A 19,375-nucleotide genomic window follows, 5' to 3' on the forward strand; every position below is an offset into this window, starting at 1 on the left:
CAGCCCCTTCCCTTGCTGCAGCCCCCACAGTGGGGTACCCCTCACTGTCTTCCCCAAGGCTGTGCTGGAAACCAGCAGGTTCCCAGCAACATTTGCCACAGGGAGAGCAGGGGTGGGTGAGGGCTAGGTGATGCCTTTTGCAGGTGGACAAGAGGGCAGCATCCCCCTGCCACCCCTGCCTGGGCACCTGCTCCCCATGGGGTGCAGCATCCCAGTGCATCTGAGGTGAGGCAGTCACAATGGTGGAGGAGATGAGCACTGACTGAACATCCTGAGTCCTGCTGCCCCGGGATGAGGCTGGAGTGGCACAGCTTTGCCCCTCACAGCCCTGTTCTTAGCTCACAGCACCTCATGGAAGACTCTCTGCCTCTGGTTCTTCTCCTGTTGTTTAGAGGCAGAGGTACAAGCCCCTGCCCCACTCTAGGGACACCTTTCCATGATGGAGGGTTGGTGTGGACAGGAAGGAAGCTAAGATGAGGGCCACTAAGGTGCTGAGGGGACTGGAACATCTCTCATTCAAGAGAGGCTGAGAGCTGTGGCTGGTTAGCCTGGAGAAGAGGAGCCTGAGGGAGTCTCTAAGGGGTGGGTGTCAGGAGGATGGGGCCAGACACTTCTCAGTGCTCCCCAGTGACAGGACAAGAGGCAGTGAGCACAAACTCGACTGTGGGAAGCTCCATCTAAACATGAGCAGGAACTTCTTGGCTGCAAGGGTGGCAGAGCCCTGGAGCAAGCTGCCCAGAGAGGTGGTGGAGTCACCATCTCTAGAGGCTTTTGAGACTCACCAGGATATGTCCCTGTGTGACCTGCCCTGGGTGCCCCTGCTCTGGCAGGGACTTGGGCTGGATGATGTCTGGAGATCCCTTCCAACTCCTACCAGTGTGGCCTCAGTTCCCTTTCCTGGGGTGGAGGTACAGCCCCATCCTGCCCCACCACCCTGCCTGAGCTCTCCTCCAGCCAAAGCAGAGGCGTAGCTCCAGTCTGCTGTGGGTTGGCAGCAGCAGCAGCTCTAGGGTTTCACTGAGCCAGCTGCCTTCCCTTCCCTAATTATTCCCAGGGAACTTTTAGGGGTGAGGAGCCCCACTCCTGCCCTGCCAGCTCCATCTCCCACTACATGTGTGCCCCAGTACATGGTGCTGCCCATCCTGTGCCAGATCCCTGCCCCAAGCCCCCTTCATGCCATCTCTCCAGGCTCCTCCATCTACAGCATCCCAGAGGAGAAGCAGTTGTGGCCGAGGCCTGGGCAGGGGTTCAAACCCCAGCAAGAGAAAGGGACAGAAGGTTGATCCATTGCAAGGTGTGGGTGTTTTAATTAGTCTATTATTGCAAATTATTAGATCTTGTGATTGTTTAATTGATCATATGATTGTTTAATGGGGCAGGCTGCACAGGAGCGGAAGCGAGCCGCCACCTAATTAGCCCCAAACTGTGTAATTAAATGCTTATTAATACCCCCTGAACAGCAGGGAACATTCAAGCCTCTAATTAGTGATTAACAGGAGGCCGACAGAGCCTGCAAGCCAGGAACACTGTGAGCATTGAGCTGGGCCAGGGGGGGCCCTGCCTGCCCCCATTAGTGCTGGGTGGCTGCGCCGGGAGGGCGCGGGGACGGTCACGCCTGCTGCTGTGACCCCAGCCACGAGCAGGGGACAGCCACCTGCCCCAGCGTGCTCAAGCCCAGCCAGGGCCCCCCACCCCGTGTTGCCTGAGCAGCATTGCTCCACAGTCCCAGCTTGGCACCTGCTGAGATGGCAGCAGTCTGTTGAGCAACAGCTCGCGGTGGGCGCCGTCGCTGCCTGTGGGCAGAGAGGACAATCAGAGAGTCACAGAATGCTCCAGAAGGGAGCTCCAAAGCTCATCCAGTCCACCCCCCTTTCAGTCAGCAGGGACATCCTCCACTAGATCAGGTTGCCCATGGCCATGTCCAGGTGGTGGAGTCCCCATCACTGGAGGTGTTTAGGAGGTGCTTGATAGGGTGCTTGGTGCCATGGGTTAGTTGATTAGATGGTGTTGGATGATGGGTTGGACGTGATGGTCTCGAAGGTCTCTTCCAACCTGCTCTGGTCTGGTCTATTCTATTCTGTCTCCAGGGATGAAGCCTCAGCCACCTCCCTGGGCAATCTGTTGCAGTGTTCCAGTAGCCTCCTGGTGCAGAGCTTGTTCCTCACATCCAATCTCAATCTGCTCTGCTCTAGGTTGAAGCCATTGCCCCTGGGCCTGTCCCTGCAGGCTTTGCAGTCTCTCTTCATCCTACTTGTAGTTCTCTTCAGGTACTAGAAGGCTGCTATTAGGTCTCCCTGGAGCCTTCTCCAGGCTGAACACCCCCAGCTCCCTCAGCTTTGTAGCAGAGGAGCTCCAACCCCCTGATCATTTCTGTGGTCCTCCTCTGGACCCTCTCCATCAGGTCCAGGTCTCCTTCCTGTATTGAGGGTCCAGAGCTGGACACAGCCCTGCAGGTGAGGTCTCAGCAGAGCAAAGTGGCAGAATCACCTCTCTGGCTCTGCTAGATGCTGGGCAGCAAGAGGAGGTTTCTCCCCAAAGGTGGCTTCTGGGAGGATTTGTGGCAGGTTCCCAGGGAAGGGGGCCCCATGATGGGGACATGGCAGCCAGGAGGGCCCCAGCCCACAGCAGGGCTGAGGAAAGGCCCTGGCCAGTTACTCTTTCACCAATTAAACTGGAGGCAGAGAGGGACACGCCAAGAGCAGCGAATAATTTACCTGACCTTTCTCTTCCACTGCCCACCCACATCCCCTCTGGGCTGCCATCCCCTCTCAGTGCCCACAGGATGCCAGGGACTCATGGGGGCAGCCCCAAGCACTCTCGGTGGGACAGCAAAGCTGCCTTTTGGGGTCACCCCACTGGCATTTGCTGGTACCAGGGAATAGTGAGGCCACTGAACCCCTCTCCTTTGCTCAGCTACACACAAGTGCCTCAGCTTGGTGGCATGAGCCACCCTGGCTGGTCCCTGGCCCTTTATCTGGTGAGTGCAAGAGCAGCCTGGATGTCAGGGTTCTCACTACCTATCTCCTGGCTCCAGCAAAGCCTGGCTGAGCGTGGGCATGCCTGTCACAGCAGTGTCCCTTTCACAGCAGTATCCTGGGCTGCCAGGGACCATGGGCTGTATTTCACAGACCCCCAGCAGGGAGGGGCTGGAAGGGAGCTCTGGAGCTCACCCAGCAGCTTGCCCAGCAGCACAGTGCCCAGGGGGGGTTGGAAGCTCTCCACACCAGGACACTCCACAACCTCTCTGGGCAGCCTGCTCCAGGCCTCCAGCAGCCTCACCCCAAACAACTTTCTCCTCCTGCTCAGCTCCAACCTCCTGCCTGACACTTGCTGCCCCTTGCCCCTTGTGCTGGCCCTGGGCAGCACTCAGCAGAGCCTGGCCCCAGCCTCTTGGCCCCCACAGCTCCTTTAGCTCTTGCTGAGCATTGCTCAGCTGCCCTCTGGGGCTGCTCTTCTGCAGGCTCTCAGCCCCAGGGCTCTCAGCCTTTGCTGCTCCCAGAGCTGCTTCAGTCTGCATTTGCTGTTCTCCCTCCAAGGTGCCACATCCCAGTTCTGAGCCCTGTGTCACAGTTTATCTCCACAGTCCTTATTTTCCACCAGCACCAGGGAGGAAAAACAAATGGCCAAAACAGTCACTGAAAGGGCAGCAGTCCCCAGAAGCAGCTCCCACCACCCCAGGGGGTGTTTTGATGCCTGCCATGGGGTTGTTACACTCATCTCATACACAGGGGAGCTCAGGGTAGGAGCATGTGGTGCCAGCACTAACCTTTCACTCACCTGCTTCACAGTTACAGATTGCATTGGGTGGGAAGAGACCCTCAAAGCTCATCTCATCCAACCCCCCTGCACTCAGCAGGGACACCTCCAACTAGATCAGGCTGCTCATGGCCACACGGAGTCTGATCTTGAATCTCTGCAGGGATGGGGCCTGAACCACCTCTCTGGGCAGCCTGTTCTAGTGTCTCACCACCCTCACTGTGCAGAACTTCCTCCTGATGTCCAAACTAACCCTTGCCCTGTTCCAGTTTCAAACCATTGCCCCTCGTCCTGGCACTCCAACCCCTTCTTAACTGTCCCCCCCCAGCTCTCCTGGAGCCCCTTCAGGTACTGTGAGGCTGCTCTGAGGTCTCTCTGCAGCCTTCTCTGCGCCAGGCTGAACAGCCCCAGCTCTCTCAGCCTACTCAAGGGTTCTTTCTGGGGGCTGGGGGCTGCCCTGGCTTTCTTCCCTCCACGTCCCCCAGGCCGCAGCAGTGGGGTGGGCGAGGGCACATTTGATCTGCGTGGGCTGAGGCTGCTGCCAAGGGGAGGCAACTTCACCAGCTGCCAAGCCAGGCCCCAGCACTTACAGCTGGGCTGACACCTTAATGAATTTCACAGCATGCCTGGAAAAACTCTCACCCAGGCTCAGTGGAAGGGCTGGGGAGGGGGCTGGGCTGGGGAGGGGGCCGGGCTGGGGAGCCAGAGGAAATCTTGTTCCCATTATCCCTGTGCCAGAGCCCTCAGCAGCAGCAGCAGCAGCCTTGGCTTTGCCTTTTCATCTCCCACACGTGGAGTCTGGTGGGGGCTGCCTGGGGCTGCTGAGAGGACTGGGTGTGCCCTGGGCTCATGGGGGCACACAGGGCTGCGTGGGCACCACAGCGGGGTGTGGGGGGCAGGCTGTGTGTGCACACCCATGAGTGGCTGTGAACCTGAAGGCTCCCAGGTGTAAGCATGGAGTCATAGTCACAGACTGGTTTGGGTTGGAAGGGACCTTCAAGATCCAGTTCAACCCTCACATGGGCAGGGAGACCTCATTGCTGTCTACAACTCCCTGAAGAGAGGTTGTAGCCAGGAAGGGGTTGGTGTCTTCTCTCAAGCAACCAGCACCAGAACAAGAGGACACAGTCTCAAGCTGCACCAGGGGAAGTTTAGGCTGGAGGTGGGGAGAAAGTTCTTCCCAGAGGGAGTCATTCATCATTGGGATGTGCTGCCCAGGGAGGTGGTGGAGTCCCCATCCCTGGAGGTGTTCAAGAGGGGATTGGATGTGGCACTTGGTGCCATGGTTTAGTCATGAGCTCTGTGGTGCCAGGTTGGACTCAGTGATCTTTGAGGTCTCTTCCAACCCTGGTGATTCTGTGACACCTCCCACCAGCCCAAGCTGTCCAGGGCCTCATCCAAGCTGGCTTTGAGGAGACATCCCCAACCAACCTCCCTGGGCAACCTGTTCCAATGTCTCCCCACGCTCACTGTGGAGAACATCCTCCTCATGTCCAACGACCTTGATCTAGTTTCAACCCATTGCCCCTCATCCAATCCCCAGAGGGCCACCAGAGGCACATCTGTGTGCACCTGCTGGTGAGTGCACACTCAAGTGTGCACCACTGGGTGTTTGCTGTGCACATAGAACCACACACCTCTGAGACCCTCGAGTCCAAGCACTCACCCAGGGCTCACAACCCCAACACTGCTGCTGAGCCACTGCCCCAGCACCACCTCCCTCAGCACCACCTCCAGGCTGGGCACCCCCCTGGGCAGCCCGTTGCACACACCTGTGTGCAGATGTCTTGGTGTGTGGATGTTGGGGTGCCCCTCTCTGTGTTCATGCTCAGGTGTGCACATGAGCTGCTGTGTGTGCCCAAGCACCTTTGTGCCCTCTCACAGTGTGTGGGGGGTGTGCACCCATCTCCTCTCTGGGCATCTTTGTGGGTGTACCTGGGGCAGAACCTTCGCTGTAAGGAGTCTGGCGGCTGCGTGGTCGAGGCTGACAGCCTGTGAGGCTGCAGGACACACGGCCTGTGAGGCTGTCACATCCCTGGCGCAGGGCAGGAGGTCCTGCTGCGAGGTCTGCCAGGTTCTGTCACCAAAGCCAGCTGCTAGGGAAGGCAGAGGGGTGCCAACAGGGCTGCAGGTGCCCGGCTGGTGTTGCCAAGCCCCTGCCCCTCTATCCCACACTTGTCTGCCTTCAGCTGAGCGCTGTCCCTGCACGTGCCCTTTCTCCGCTGCACCAGCCTCCTGGCACCAGCCCCTTGGGCCAGTGGATGCTGCACATCTGGATGGCACACTGGGACCAGCCATGGCCTGGTGAGGCCACTTCTGGAATACTGTGTCCAGTTCTGGGCTCCTCAGGTCAAGAAGGATCTCAGGGACCTGCTGGAGCCACAAAAATGCTGCAGGCAGTGGAACATCTTCCGTATGGGGAGAGCCTGAGGGAGCTGAGGGCTCTGTAGCTCAGAGAGGAGGAGCCTGAGGGTGACCTCATTCATGTTGGTAAAGCTGTGCAGGGGCAGTGCCCAGAGGCTGGAGCCAGGCTCTGCTGGGGGATGCCCAGTGCCAGCACAAGGGGCAGTGGTGGAAGCTGAGGCAGAGGAAGTGCCATGGAAACAGGAGGGAACATTTTGCCACTGTGAGGGCGACAGAGCCCTGGAGCAGGCTGCCCAGGGGGTGTGTGTAGAGACTCAAAATGTGCCTGGATGTGTTCTGTGTGAGCTGCCCTGGGTGACCCTGCTCTGGCAGGGATGGGACTGGATGAGCTCTGGAGGTCCCTTCCAATACCTAACGTTCTCTGCTGCTCTGCTTCTCCACCGGGATGTGCTGCCCAGGGAGGTGGTGCAGTCCCCACCCCTGGAGGTGTTTAGGAGGAGCCTGGCTGAGGCCCTTGGTGCCATGGTTGAGTTGCTCAGATGGTGCTGGGGGAGAGGTTGGACTTGGTGATCTCTGAGGTCTCTTCCAACCTGGTTAATTCCATTCCATTCCATCCCATCCCATTCTACAGTGGGGCAGCTGCAGCCCACCCCAGCTGCTCACCTCCCTCCTCCTTCCCTCTCTTGCAGCCTGCAACTGCAACCTGCACGCGCGGCGCTGCCGCTTCAACATGGAGCTGTACAAGCTGTCGGGGCGGCGCAGCGGCGGCGTCTGCCTCAACTGCCGCCACAACACCGCCGGCAGGCACTGCCACTACTGCAAGGAGGGCTTCTACCGCGACCTCAGCAAGGCCATCACCGACCGCAAGGCCTGCAAAGGTGAGCGGCAGCTCCCCCTGCCCCAGCACTGCGGCTCCCCCTGCCCCGCGCTGCGGCTCCCCCTGCCCCAGCACTGCGGCTCCCCCTGCCCCAGCACTGCGGCTCCCCCTGCCCCGCGCTGCGGCTCCCCCTGCCCCAGCACTGCAGCTCCCCCCTGCCCAGCACTGCAGCTCCCCCCTGCCCAGCACTGCAGCTCCCCCCTGCCCAGCACTGCAGGCTTTCCTTTTCTCCAGGCTGAACAGCCCCAGGTCCCTCAGCCTGACAAGGACCTGGGCTGCTCAGGCTGCTGCCTGGGAGCAAGGCAGTACCTGGGCGGTGGGGGAGAGGCAATTGGTGCTCCCCACTGGGAGGCTGAGGGCTGTCAGTACCTGATCCTGGGTTGCCTGTCTGTCCCAGGAGGATCCTGCTGTGGCTGCAGTTATGGTCTCCACAGTTGGTGTTTGGAGAGATGCTGGGCAGGTGCTGGAGAAGGCAGAGGCCTAACCATGCTAGAAAGCTGTCCCTGGTCTTGGCTGGGCCATAGACACACTTGGAAGAGTTCAGCCTGCCCATGGTGGTTTTCCTGCCCTCCCTCCAGATGCTGCTGGGGTTTTTCACCTCCCTGCTGTGGAACAGGACCCCATGGTGTATGTTGTGGCTGTGGGGTGGCTCTGGGGACCTGTTTTGGGGACAATGCTGAGCACTGTGGCTCCCAGTGCCTGCAGACAGGGTGGCTTGTCTCTGAGCTGGCCAGGAGCCATGCTGGCTCCAAGCCATCAAGCTGCAGCTTGACCTTGGAAGGTCCCCAGCCTGTGCTCTGTGTCGTGGGCCCTGCATCTCTCCTCTCCCTCCTCTAGCTCCTGGCTAAGGCTGTCTGGTTTCTCTTCTCTCTGCCTGCTCAGCCTCCTCTGTGGAGCCTCAAACCAGCAGTTTCACCCAAGAAGCTAAGAAAACACCTTGCCTGTCCCCAGGGACTGGCAGGATCCAGGCTGGAATGCTGGAGCAGGCAGGAGGTTGCCCACATCTCCTCTGAGGCTGGGAATTCCTCTCTGATCCTTTAGTTTTTTCCAGCTCAGGTTGCCAGTACCTCGTGGAAGGGATCACAGCTTCCTGGTGCCTGTGGTGCATTGCACAGCCCCATGGGCACTGAGCACTGCTGCTGCCAGGATGTGAGGCTAGCGTGTTTATGTAGGGCCTGCAGGAACTGCTGCAGCTGGGTTTGGACCAGGATAGAGTCCTGCTCCTGGGGAGGAACAGCCCCATGCAGCAGTGCAGAGGAGGGACTGACCTGCTGGAAAGCAGCTCCATGGAGAAGGACCTTGAAGTCCTGGTGGGCAGCAAGTTCCCCATGAAAGAGCAATGTGCCCTGGTGGCCAAGGAGGCCAATGGTGTCCAGGGGGGCACTCAGAAGAGTGTGGCCAGCAGGGCAAGGAAGGTTCTCCTCCTCCTCTACTCTGCCCTGCTGAGACCACATCTGGAGCATTGTGTCCAGTTCTGGGCTCCCCAGTTCAGGAGGGACAGGGAGCTGCTGGAGAGAGTCCAGGGGAAGCTGTGAGGATGCTGAAGGGACTGGAAGAGCTGTGTGATGAGGAGAGGCTGAGAGCCCTGGGGCTGTTGAGCCTGGAGAAGAGAAGGCTGAGAGGGGATCTTATGAATGTCTACAGCTGTCTGAGGGGTTGGGGTCTAGGAGGGGCCAGGCTCTTCTCAGTGGTGTCCTGTGACAGGACAAGAGGCAATGGACACAAACTGGAACCCAGGGAGTTCCAGCTCAACAGGAGAAACTTCTTTGGTGTGAGGGTTGCTGGAGGCCTGGGGCAGGCTGCCCAGGGGGGTTTGGAGTCTCCTCTGGAGACTTTCAAGCCCCACCTGGCTGTGTTCCTGTGTGAGCTGCCCTAGGGGGGTTGGACCTGATGATCCCTGGAGGTCCCTTCCAACCTGCTCCATTCTGTGACTCCCTGCAGGCTCTGAGCTGCTCAGGGCCAGTGGTGAGGGAGGATGTCACAGCCCTCTGCTCACAACTGGGGACCTACAACATCTGCAGACCGATCCTGCTGAGCTGTGTGGACATGGCCGGGGCTGCTTGGAGCAGAGAAGGCTGAGAGGGGATCTGATCAATGTCTACAAACATCTGAGGGATGGGGGGCAAGAGGAAGGTGCTAGAAGAAGGTCCTGTGATAGAACAAGAGGCAATGGACACAAACTGGAGCCCAGGGAGTTTCACCTCAATATGAGGAGAAACTTCTTTGGTGTGAGGGTTGCTGGAGGCCTGGGGCAGGCTGCCCAGGGGGGTTTGGAGTCTCCTGGTGTGGAGACTTTGAAGCCCCACCTGGCTGTGTTCCTGTGTGAGCTGCCCTGGGTGACCCTGCTCTGGCAGGGGGGCTGTGCTGGGTGATCCCCAGAGGTCCCTTCCAACCCCTCCCATTCTGTGAGTCTGTGGTTCACACTGTGGCCACAGCCCCCCCAGGCTGGGCTGTAGAGCTTCCCCTCTCAGGTGCATTGGTGTTGGCTGTGGCTTGGTTTGACCCAGGCTGTGAGAGGTAAAGTCCTGCTGCTGCCTGTGCTGCAGAGCCACCCCTGCCTCTGCCCACCCTTGTTCCCTTGGGAGAGATGGAGAGGAATAAACTTCCTACATCTTCCCACATCCTCAAGAAGGCTGGGGAGGGACTTTGGGCAAGGGCTGGGAGTGCCAGGCCCAGGGACAACGGCTTGGAGCTGGGAGAGAGGAGACTGAGAGTGGAGAGGAGGAAGAAATTCTCGGCAGTGAGGCTGGGGAGACTCTGGCACAGGCTGCCCAGGGAGGTGGTGGCTGCCTCCTGCCTGGAGGTGCTGAGGGCCAGGCTGGATGAGGCCCTGAGCAAGCTGTGCTGGTGGGAGGTGGGCTTGGTCTCTTCTCCCAAGAAAAAAGTGATAGGATGGGAGGAAATGGCCTCCAGTTGCTCCAGGGGAGGTTTAGGTTGGACATGAGGAACAATTCCTTGCCCAGGAGGGTTGTCAAGGCCTGGCCCAGGCTGCCCAGGGCAGTGGTGGAGTCCCCATCCTTGGAGGGGGTTAAAAGCTGTGGAGAAGTGGTGCTGAGGGCCATGGTTTGGTGATGGGCTTGGCAGTGTTGGGCTCATGGTTGGACTCAAATTGCTTGTAGGTCTTTTCCAGCCTAAACAGTTCTCTGGTTAGGGTGATGGAAAGCATCTCAGATCCAGGGTGGCTCCTCTGGAGGGCATGGGGTGGGCAGGGCAGGGCAGCCCTGGGGTGCCCAGCAGGTGGTGGGACAGGGTGAGGGCTGCTGCTGTGTGCAGAGGGAACCCCAGCAAGCAATGCCCAGGCTGTGGCAGGGCAGAGGAGCAGGGTGCAGCAGGTCCTGCCTGGCAGACAAGCATCCCTCCCCTGCCTGCCCCTGTGCCAAGCCATGGGCAAGTCTCTGCCAGCCTGGCCCAGGCTTTTCCAGAGGGCTGCCAGGGCTTGCCCATGGCTTGGAGATGCTGCAGAGGCTCAACCCCACCAGATGAACACAGGCACCAGGGCTGGCCCCCACTGTGGGGCATATGTTGAGAAGGATCTGGCAGCGAAGGCACTGCCCAGGGCCTCGGGAGCCAGCTCCTGGCACTGCCCCAGGGAACAGAGGGAGCCAGAAAATCCCTTCTGCTTCTCTGCTGCCCCTCCCCCACTGAAGCAGGAGTGTTTCCATCCCTTCCTTGTGCTTATCCAGAGGTGGATCCATTGGGACTGAGAGCTGCCTGGGGCAGGGCCAGCGCTGGGATCCTGCCTGCCTGGTGCCATGAATGGGAGCGGGTGCTGCCAGAGAGATCCATGGGTGCAGGGAGAGGTGGCATGGGGGTGCATGGGTGCAGGGAGAGGTGGCATGGGGGTGCATGGGTGCAGGGAGAGGTGGCATGGGGGTGCATGGGTGCAGGGAGAGGTGGCATGGGGGTGCAGGGAGAGGTGGCATGGGGATGCATGGGTGCAGGGAGATGTGGCATGGGGATGCATGGGCAACAGAGCTGGGGAAGGGTCTGGAGAAGAGGGCTGGGGAGGAGCAGCTGAGGGAGCTGGGGAAGGGTCTGGAGAAGAGGGCTGGGGAGGAGCAGCTGAGGGAGCTGGGGGGGTTGAGCCTGGAGAAGAGGAGGCTGAGGGAGACCTCCTTGTTCTCTGCAGCTCCCTGAGAGGAGGCTGCAGCCAGCTGGGGCTTGGGCTCTGCTCCCAAGGAACCAGGGACAGGACAAGAGGCAATGGCCTGAAACTGTGCCAGGGGAGGGTTAGGTTGGAGAGGAGGAAAAATGTCTTTGGTGGCAGAGTGGTCAGGGCCTGGCAGAGGCTGCCCAGGGAGGTGGTGGAGTCCCCATGCCTGGAGGGGTTGCAGCACCCTGTGGCCATGGCACCTGGTGGGGTTGAGCTGCTGCTTGGCCTGGCTGCTCTGGGAGGGCTTTTGCAACCCAAACAGTTCCCTGATTCTATGATCCCCTGCTGGCAGCTGAGCTGAGCCCTTGGCCGTGGGCTGCTGAGCAGGGAGGTGAGCTCTGCCCTGCAGCCACCAACCCACCAGCAGCCAGCATGACCATGGGCCTCTGCAAGCTGGGAAAGCTGGGAGGGTGGGCAAGGCAGAGCCTGCAGGGTTCACCCAGTGCTGGTGCCTGAGAGGTCACAGCAAGGGTGGCCCTGCAGGGCTCCCTGCAGCTGCAGCACAGCTCTGAACCCTGAGCTGTCTCCAGTGAGAAGCGGTGAAGCAGCAGCAGCTGAGCCTTGCGACGCACAAAGCCCTCAGCACGAGGTGCCAGACCCCTCCTGGCAAGCATCACTCCAGGAGTTAAGCTCCAAGCTCCTGAGCTGCTCCTCCATGCAAGGCCTGCAGGCCAGCTTCTGGCAGCAGGGGCTGCGAGCGGCGGCAGGCACGGAGCGGTGCTGCGCCCCCAGCACTGCCCTGGGGCTCCCCAGCCGCAGCCCCTGAGGGTCACCTCGGGACAGGGAGGGTTGGGGGGGCTGCAGCTGAGCACTCTGAAGCAGCTGAAGGTGCCAGAGGGTGGTGGTGGCAGGGGTGGCCAGCCAGGCAGGGCACACACAGGCCCAGCGCTGCCAGCTCTCAGCCCACACCGTGGGCTCAGGGGGTGCCAGGAGGGGCTGGGGCTGGGCATGAGCAATGCTTCCTGCCCCAGAGAGCTGCAGCAGGCTGCCCTGAGCGCTGCTGCAGTGCACAGCCCTGCAGGGCACGGGAAGATGCAAGGGCTGGGCTGCGCCTTGACCTCAGGACCCCTGGGGATCTGCTAGGGGTAGACCATGCCTTGGCCTCAGGACCCTTGGGGATCTGCTAGGGCTGGACCATGCCTTGACCTCAGGACCCCTGGGGATCTGCTAGGGCTGGACCATGCCTTGGCCTCAGGACCCTTGGGGATCTGATAGGGCTGGACCATGCAATGACCTCAGGACCCTTGGGGATCTGCTAGGGCTGGACCATGCCTTGACCTCAGGACCCTTGGGGATCTGCTAGGGCTGGACCATGCCTTGACCTCAGGACCCTTGGGGATCTGCTAGGGCTGGACCATGCCTTGGCCTCAGGACCCTTGGGGATCTGCTAGGGCTGGACCATGCCTTGGCCTCAGGACCCTTGGGGATCTGCTAGGGCTGGCCCATGCCTTGGCCTCAGGACCCTTGGGGATCTGCTAGGGCTGGACCATGCCTTGACCTCAGGACCCCTGGGGATCTGCTAGGGGTAGACCATGCCTTGGCCTCAGGACCCTTGGGGATCTGCTAGGGCTGGACCATGCCTTGACCTCAGGACCATTGGGGATCTGCTAGGGCTGGACCATGCCTTGACCTCAGGACCCCTGGGGATCTGCTAGGGGTAGACCATGCCTTGGCCTCAGGACCCTTGGGGATCTGCTAGGGCTGGACCATGCCTTGACCTCAGGACCCCTGGGGATCTGCTAGGGCTGGACCATGCCTTGGCCTCAGGACCCTTGGGGATCTGCTAGGGCTGGACCATGCAATGACCTCAGGACCCCTGGGGATCTGCTAGGGCTGGCCCATGCCTTGACCTCAGGACCCTTGGGGATCTGCTAGAGCTGGACCATGCCTTGACCTCAGGACCCCTGGGGATCTGCTAGGGCTGGCCCATGCCTTGGCCTCAGGACCCTTGGGGATCTGCTAGGGCTGGACCATGCAATGACCTCAGGACCCCTAGGGATCTGCTAGGGCTGGCCCATGCCTTGGCCTCAGGACCCTTGGGGATCTGCTAGGGCTGGACCATGCAATGACCTCAGGACCCCTGGGGATCTGCTAGGGCTGGCCCATGCCTTGACCTCAGGACCCTTGGGGATCTGCTAGGGCTGGACCATGCCTTGACCTCAGGACCCTTGGGGATCTGCTAGGGCTGGACCATGCCTTGACCTCAGGACCCCTGGGGATCTGCTAGGGCTGGACCATGCCTTGACCTCAGGACCCTAGGGGATCTGCTAGGGCTGGACCATGCAATGACCTCAGGACCCTTGGGGATCTGCCAGGGCTGGCCCATGCCTTGACCTCAGGACCCTTGGGGATCTGCTAGGGCTGGACCATGCCTTGACCTCAGGACCCTTGGGGATCTGCTAGGGCTGGACCATGCAATGACCTCAGGACCCTTGGGGATCTGCTAGGGCTGGACCATGCAATGACCTCAGGACCCTTGGGGATCTGCTAGGGCTGGACCATGCAATGACCTCAGGACCCTTGGGGATCTGCTAGGGCTGGCCCATGTCTTGACCTCAGGACCCTTGGGGATGTGCTAGGGCTGGACCATGCCTTGACCTCAGGACCCCTGGGGATCTGCTAGGGCTGGACCATGCAATGACCTCAGGACCCTTGGGGATCTGCTAGGGCTGGACCATGCCTTGGCCTCAGGACCCTTGGGGATCTGCTAGAGGTGGACCATGCCTTGACCTCAGGACCCCTGGGGATCTGCTAGGGCTGGCCCATGCCTTGACCTCAGGACCCTTGGGGATCTGCTAGGGCTGGACCATGCCTTGACCTCAGGACCCTTGGGGATCTGCTAGGGCTGGACCATGCCTTGACCTCAGGACCCCTGGGGATCTGCCAGGGCTGGACCATGCCTTGACCTCAGGACCCTTGGGGATCTGCTAGGGCTGGACCATGCCTTGACCTCAGGACCCTTGGGGATCTGCTAGGGGTAGACCATGCCTTGGCCTCAGGACCCTTGGGGATCTGCTAGGGCTGGACCATGCCTTGACCTCAGGACCCCTGGGGACCTGCTAGAGCTGGACCGTTCCTTGACCTCAGGACCCTTGGGGATCTGCTAGGGCTGGACCATGCCTTGACCTCAGGACCCCTGGGGATCTGCTAGGGCTGGACCATGCCTTGGCCTCAGGACCCTTGGGGATCTGCTAGGGCTGGACCATGCAATGACCTCAGGACCCCTGGGGATCTGCTAGGGCTGGACCATGCCTTGACCTCAGGACCCTTGGGGATCTGCTAGGGGTAGACCATGCCTTGGCCTCAGGACCCTTGGGGATCTGCTAGAGCTGGACCATGCCTTGACCTCAGGACCCCTGGGGATCTGCTAGGGCTGGACCATGCCTTGACCTCAGGACCCTTGGGGATCTGCTAGGGCTGGACCATGCCTTGACCTCAGGACCCCTGGGGATCTGCTAGGGCTGGCCCATGCCTTGACCTCAGGACCCTTGGGGATCTGCTAGGGCTGGACCATGCCTTGACCTCAGGACCCTTGGGGATCTGCTAGGGCTGGAGCATGCCTTGACCTCAGGACCCCTGGGGATCTGCCAGGGCTGGCCCATGCCTTGACCTCAGGACCCTTGGGGATCTGCTAGGGCTGGACCATGCCTTGACCTCAGGACCCTTGGGGATCTGCTAGGGGTAGACCATGCCTTGGCCTCAGGACCCTTGGGGATCTGCTAGGGCTGGACCATGCCTTGACCTCAGGACCCCTGGGGACCTGCTAGAGCTGGACCGTTCCTTGACCTCAGGACCCTTGGGGATCTGCTAGGGCTGGACCATGCCTTGACCTCAGGACCCTTGGGGATCTGCTAGGGCTGGACCATGCCTTGGCCTCAGGACCCTTGGGGATCTGCTAGAGGTGGACCATGCCTTGACCTCAGGACCCCTGGGGATCTGCTAGGGCTGGACCATGCCTTGACCTCAGGACCCTTGGGGATCTGCTAGGGCTGGACCATGCCTTGACCTCAGGACCCCTGGGGATCTGCTAGGGCTGGCCCATGCCTTGACCTCAGGACCCTTGGGGATCTGCTAGGGCTGGACCATGCCTTGACCTCAGGACCCTTGGGGATCTGCTAGGGCTGGACCATGCCTTGACCTCAGGACCCCTGGGGATCTGCCAGGGCTGGCCCATGCCTTGACCTCAGGACCCTTGGGGATCTGCTAGGGCTGGCCCATGCCTTGACCTCAGGACCCTTGGGGATCTGCTAGGGGTAGACCATGCCTTGGCCTCAGGACCCTTGGGGATCTGCTAGGGCTGGACCATGCCTTGACCTCAGGACCCCTGGGGACCTGCTAGAGCTGGACCATGCCTTGGCCTCAGGACCCTTGGGGATCTGCTAGGGCTGGACCATGCCTTGACCTCAGGACCCTTGGGGATCTGCTAGGGGTAGACCATGCCTTGGCCTCAGGACCCTTGGGGATCTGCTAGGGCTGGCCCATGCCTTGACCTCAGGACCCCTGGGGATCTGCTAGGGCTGGACCATGCCTTGGCCTCAGGACCCTTGGGGATCTGCTAGGGCTGGCCCATGCCTTGACCTCAGGACCCTTGGGGATCTGCTAGGGCTGGACCATGCCTTGACCTCAGGACCTTTGGGGGTCTCTGCTGACCTGAGGCCAGGTGTTTGCAGGGGAGCCAGGCTTTGCTGGCTGCCCTGGCAGGTGACAAGGCTGCTGTGGCTGAAGAAGGCCTTCCTGTTGCTGCCAGCCCTAGGCCATGCCAAGGCTCCCTTTGCTTGCTGCCCTGTGTTAGCACAGCTGAGCCCCCAAAGCACCCTTCTCAGGAAGATGTCCACTTGCAGGCCCAGGCAGGGTCTGATAAGGAGGCAGCATCTGGTCCCCATTAGGGGCTGCTGGTGGTGCAGGAGGGGCTGGGGGAGCAGTGCTGCAGTGCTGCCACCACAGCCAGCTGGGGAAGATTAGGGAAGGATAACCTCAGGGGGCTGCAGGGGCACAGGGGGCTGCAGGGGCACGTGGGGCTGGGGATTGTTTGTGTTTGGCCTTGGAATTACCTTCAGCTCTAACGCTGATGGGGGCCAAGATAACCTCCTCCAGCTCACAGCCAGGCCAGCCCCAGGCAGGCCGATGGGGAAGGTCCTCTCCTGAGGGAGCATCTTCCTCCCACAGCCCTCCTCCTCACGTGCAACCCGTCCAGCATCCAGGGAGAGTCAGTTCAGGACTGCTTTGAGGATGGAGACCCAGCTTTGACTCACCCCAGCTAAGGCTTTCCCTCTGGGGGTGCTGTGGTGGAAGGCCATGGGGACATCCTTTGCCTGCAGGAGGCAGGATGAGGCTCCTGAGCTTGGGAAGCTCCAGGAAGATCCACTTCATACCATCCTGAAACCAAACCAAGGCTGAGGTTTGGTCAAGGTTGGTTCAGCTCTGTGGATTGGAGAGCTCAGAGGCAGGGAGCAAGTGGAGAAAAAGGCTTTTGCTGCTGCCACAGAAGCATCTCCCCAGGGCTCACAGAATCCCAGAGTCAGGGGCTGGAGGGACTCAGGAGCTCATCCAGTCCAACCCCCCCTGCCAGAGCAGGGTCACCTAGGGCAGATCATACAGGAACTCAGCCAGGCAGGTCTTAATCTCTCCAGAGAGGCAGACTCCACAACCCCCCTGGGCAGCCTGCTCCAGGGCTCTGTCACCCTCACAGGGGAATAATTCTTCCTCCTGTTTCCATGGCACTTCCTCTGCCTCAGCTTCCACCACTGCCCCTTGTGCTGGCACTGGGCATCCCCCAGCAGAGCCTGGCTCCAGCCTCTGGGCACTGCCCCTGCACAGCTTTATCAGCATGACTGAGGTCACCCTCAGGCTCCTCCAAGCCACAGAGCCCTCAGCTCCCTCAGGCTCTCCTCATCAGGAAGATGTTTCACCTCCCTAATCATTTTTGTGGCTCTGTGCTGGGCTCTTTCAAGCAGTTCCCTGAGGTCCTCCTTGCCCCCAGGGGCCCAGCACTGGGCACAGTTCAGGTGGGGGAAGAGCAGACCTGGGCAAGTATCCTTCTGCCTTGTGCCCCTGCAGTGGCCTCAGTGCCCCCCTGGCCGTGAAGAGCAGTTTGCATGCTCCCATAGGAGCCCCTCTCCCTTTGCTCGTGCAGGGCAAGGCTGGCAGCAGGCAGGGGGCTGGCAGCAGGCAGGGGGCTGGCAGCAGGCAGGGGGCTGCCAGTGGAGATGCCCTCCCTGCCTGCCCACGTGCCACACGTCCCGGAGCCAGCTGCCTGCCAAGCGGGCAGGAAGAAAGTGTTCTGCTGCCGGCCAGACCCTCGGTGCCAGCTGGCAGCTGGTGCCTGCGTGAGCTGCGGAGCCTCCAGGGGCTCATCCTGAGCATCCCCACGCCCTGGCCAAGCCCTGTGTCCACCCAGCCTCCCGCCCTGGGCTCAGGGCCCGGCCCCGCGGCTCTGGGCTGCGCCAGCCCGAGGCCCCGGCTCCTCCTCGCCCCTCCGGGGGGGGCAAGTCAGGTCCAGCCTGGGATTCGTGCCGGGCACCACCTCGTGTAACCTTCTCCCTCTCTCTCTCCCCCAGCCTGTGACTGCCACCCCGTTGGGGCAGCTGGCAAGACCTGCAACCAGACGACGGGGCAGTGCCCGTGCAAGGACGGCGTCACCGGCCTCACCTGCAACCGCTGCGCCAAGGGCTACCAGCAGAGCCGCTCCCCCGTGGCCCCCTGCATCAGTGAGTGCCCTGCCCCTGCCCACCCCCTCCCCACAGGGGCTGCTCTCCTCGGGCTGCCTTCTGCTGCCCGCAGCCTGAGCCAAGAGCTGCCCACCCCCCAGAAGCACCCCAGGCAGGGGCTTGGCTGAGCTCTGGGGGGCAGGGGGGCACCCGTGCTTTGCCCCACATAGCCCAGGGGGCTCCCAAGGAGCCTTGGGCTGGTGTTGCCAGCTGGCTGGAGCAGCTCTGCTGGGCCATGGCTTCTGCTGCACCCAGGTGCCCTCCTCAGCCAGCAGAGCCCTGAGCGTGGCCAGCTGTGGGGCCAGGGCAGGCTCTGTGCTTAGCACAGAACCAGGTTGGTCGTGGCAGGGAGTTTGGGGCTCTGTGGGGCTCCCAAAGAGCCTTGGGCTGGTGTTGCCAGCTGGCTGGAGCAGCTCTGCTGCACCCAGGTGCCCTCCTCAGCCAGCAGAGCCCTAAGCATGGCCAGCTGTGGGGCCAGGGCAGGCTCTGTGCTTAGCACAGAACCAGGTTGGTCGTGGCAGGGAGTTTGGGGCTCTGTGGGGCTCCCAAAGAGCCTTGGGCTGGTGTTGCCAGCTGGCTGGAGCAGCTCTGCTGCACCCAGGTGCCCTCCTCAGCCAGCAGAGCCCTAAGCATGGCCAGCTGTGGGGCCAGGGCAGGCTCTGTGCTTAGCACAGAACCAAGTTGGTCGTGGCAGGGAGTTTGGGCCCAGCAGCAAAGGGGCAGCTGGCTGCCCTGCAGGACTTGCTGCTGCTTCCTGGAGTGGTGGCAGTGGGAGTGACCTGGTGGCTCCTCTCCCTCTGCTGTTCCCCAGACCTGGGGCTGGGATGGAACTTCCCCCAGGTTTTGTGGCCAGGAGTCCCACGAGGCTGCTGCCTGTGCTGAGCCTTCTCCCTGTGCAGCCCAGAGCATCCGTTCCTCTGCCCAGCCCTGGGCACCTGTGCCCTGCAGCAGTGGATGAGGGCCCTTGGGGGGGCAGCATCCCAGCCTCTCCCAGTTTGCTGAGCACAGTTGGGGCATAGAATCCTAGAATGGTTTAGATTGGAAAGGAGCTTCAGGATCAGCCAGCTCCAAGCCCCTGCCATGGGCAGGGACCCCTCCCACCAGCACAGCTTGCTCAGGGCCTCATCCAGCCTGGCCCTCAGCACCTCCAGGCAGGAGGCAGCCACAGCCTCCCTGGGCAGCCTGTGCCAGAGTCTCCCCAGCCTCACTGCAAAGAACTTCTTCCTCCTCCCTGGGTCTGTTTAATGCCCTGTGATGTCCAGGTCAGACTCATCTCATGCATCTTCCTTAAGGTGCTGCTGGGGGGGGAGCAGCAGGGCAAGGGGTAAGAGGCACAAACCTGACCATCAGAAATTCCATCTAAACATGAGGTATGGCCTGCAGCAGGCAGAGTGTGGCCAGCAGGAGCAGGGAGGTCCTTGTGCCCTGTGCTCAGCACTGCTCAGGCCACAGCTTGAGTCCTGTGTCCAGCTCTGGGCTCCTCAGCTCAAGAAGGACATTGAGAGACTTGAAGGTGTC

General features: G+C 61.3%; 1 protein-coding gene across 2 annotated transcripts in view; it reads left to right on the forward strand.

Annotated features, from left to right (window-relative positions):
• Positions 1 to 19,375, forward strand: part of NTN3 (netrin 3) — a 96,896-nt gene that overhangs the window by 18,934 nt on the left and 58,587 nt on the right. For both annotated transcript variants that reach the window (XM_054161367.1, XM_054161366.1), the window contains exons 3-4: positions 6,810 to 6,998; positions 17,708 to 17,857. In XM_054161367.1, the coding sequence (XP_054017342.1) occupies positions 6,810 to 6,998; positions 17,708 to 17,857 (339 nt within the window). The remainder of the gene's footprint in view (positions 1 to 6,809; positions 6,999 to 17,707; positions 17,858 to 19,375) is intronic.

Source organism: Dryobates pubescens, chromosome 4 (genome assembly GCF_014839835.1).
Source record: "Dryobates pubescens isolate bDryPub1 chromosome 4, bDryPub1.pri, whole genome shotgun sequence".
NCBI classification, from domain to species: domain Eukaryota; kingdom Metazoa; phylum Chordata; class Aves; order Piciformes; family Picidae; genus Dryobates; species Dryobates pubescens.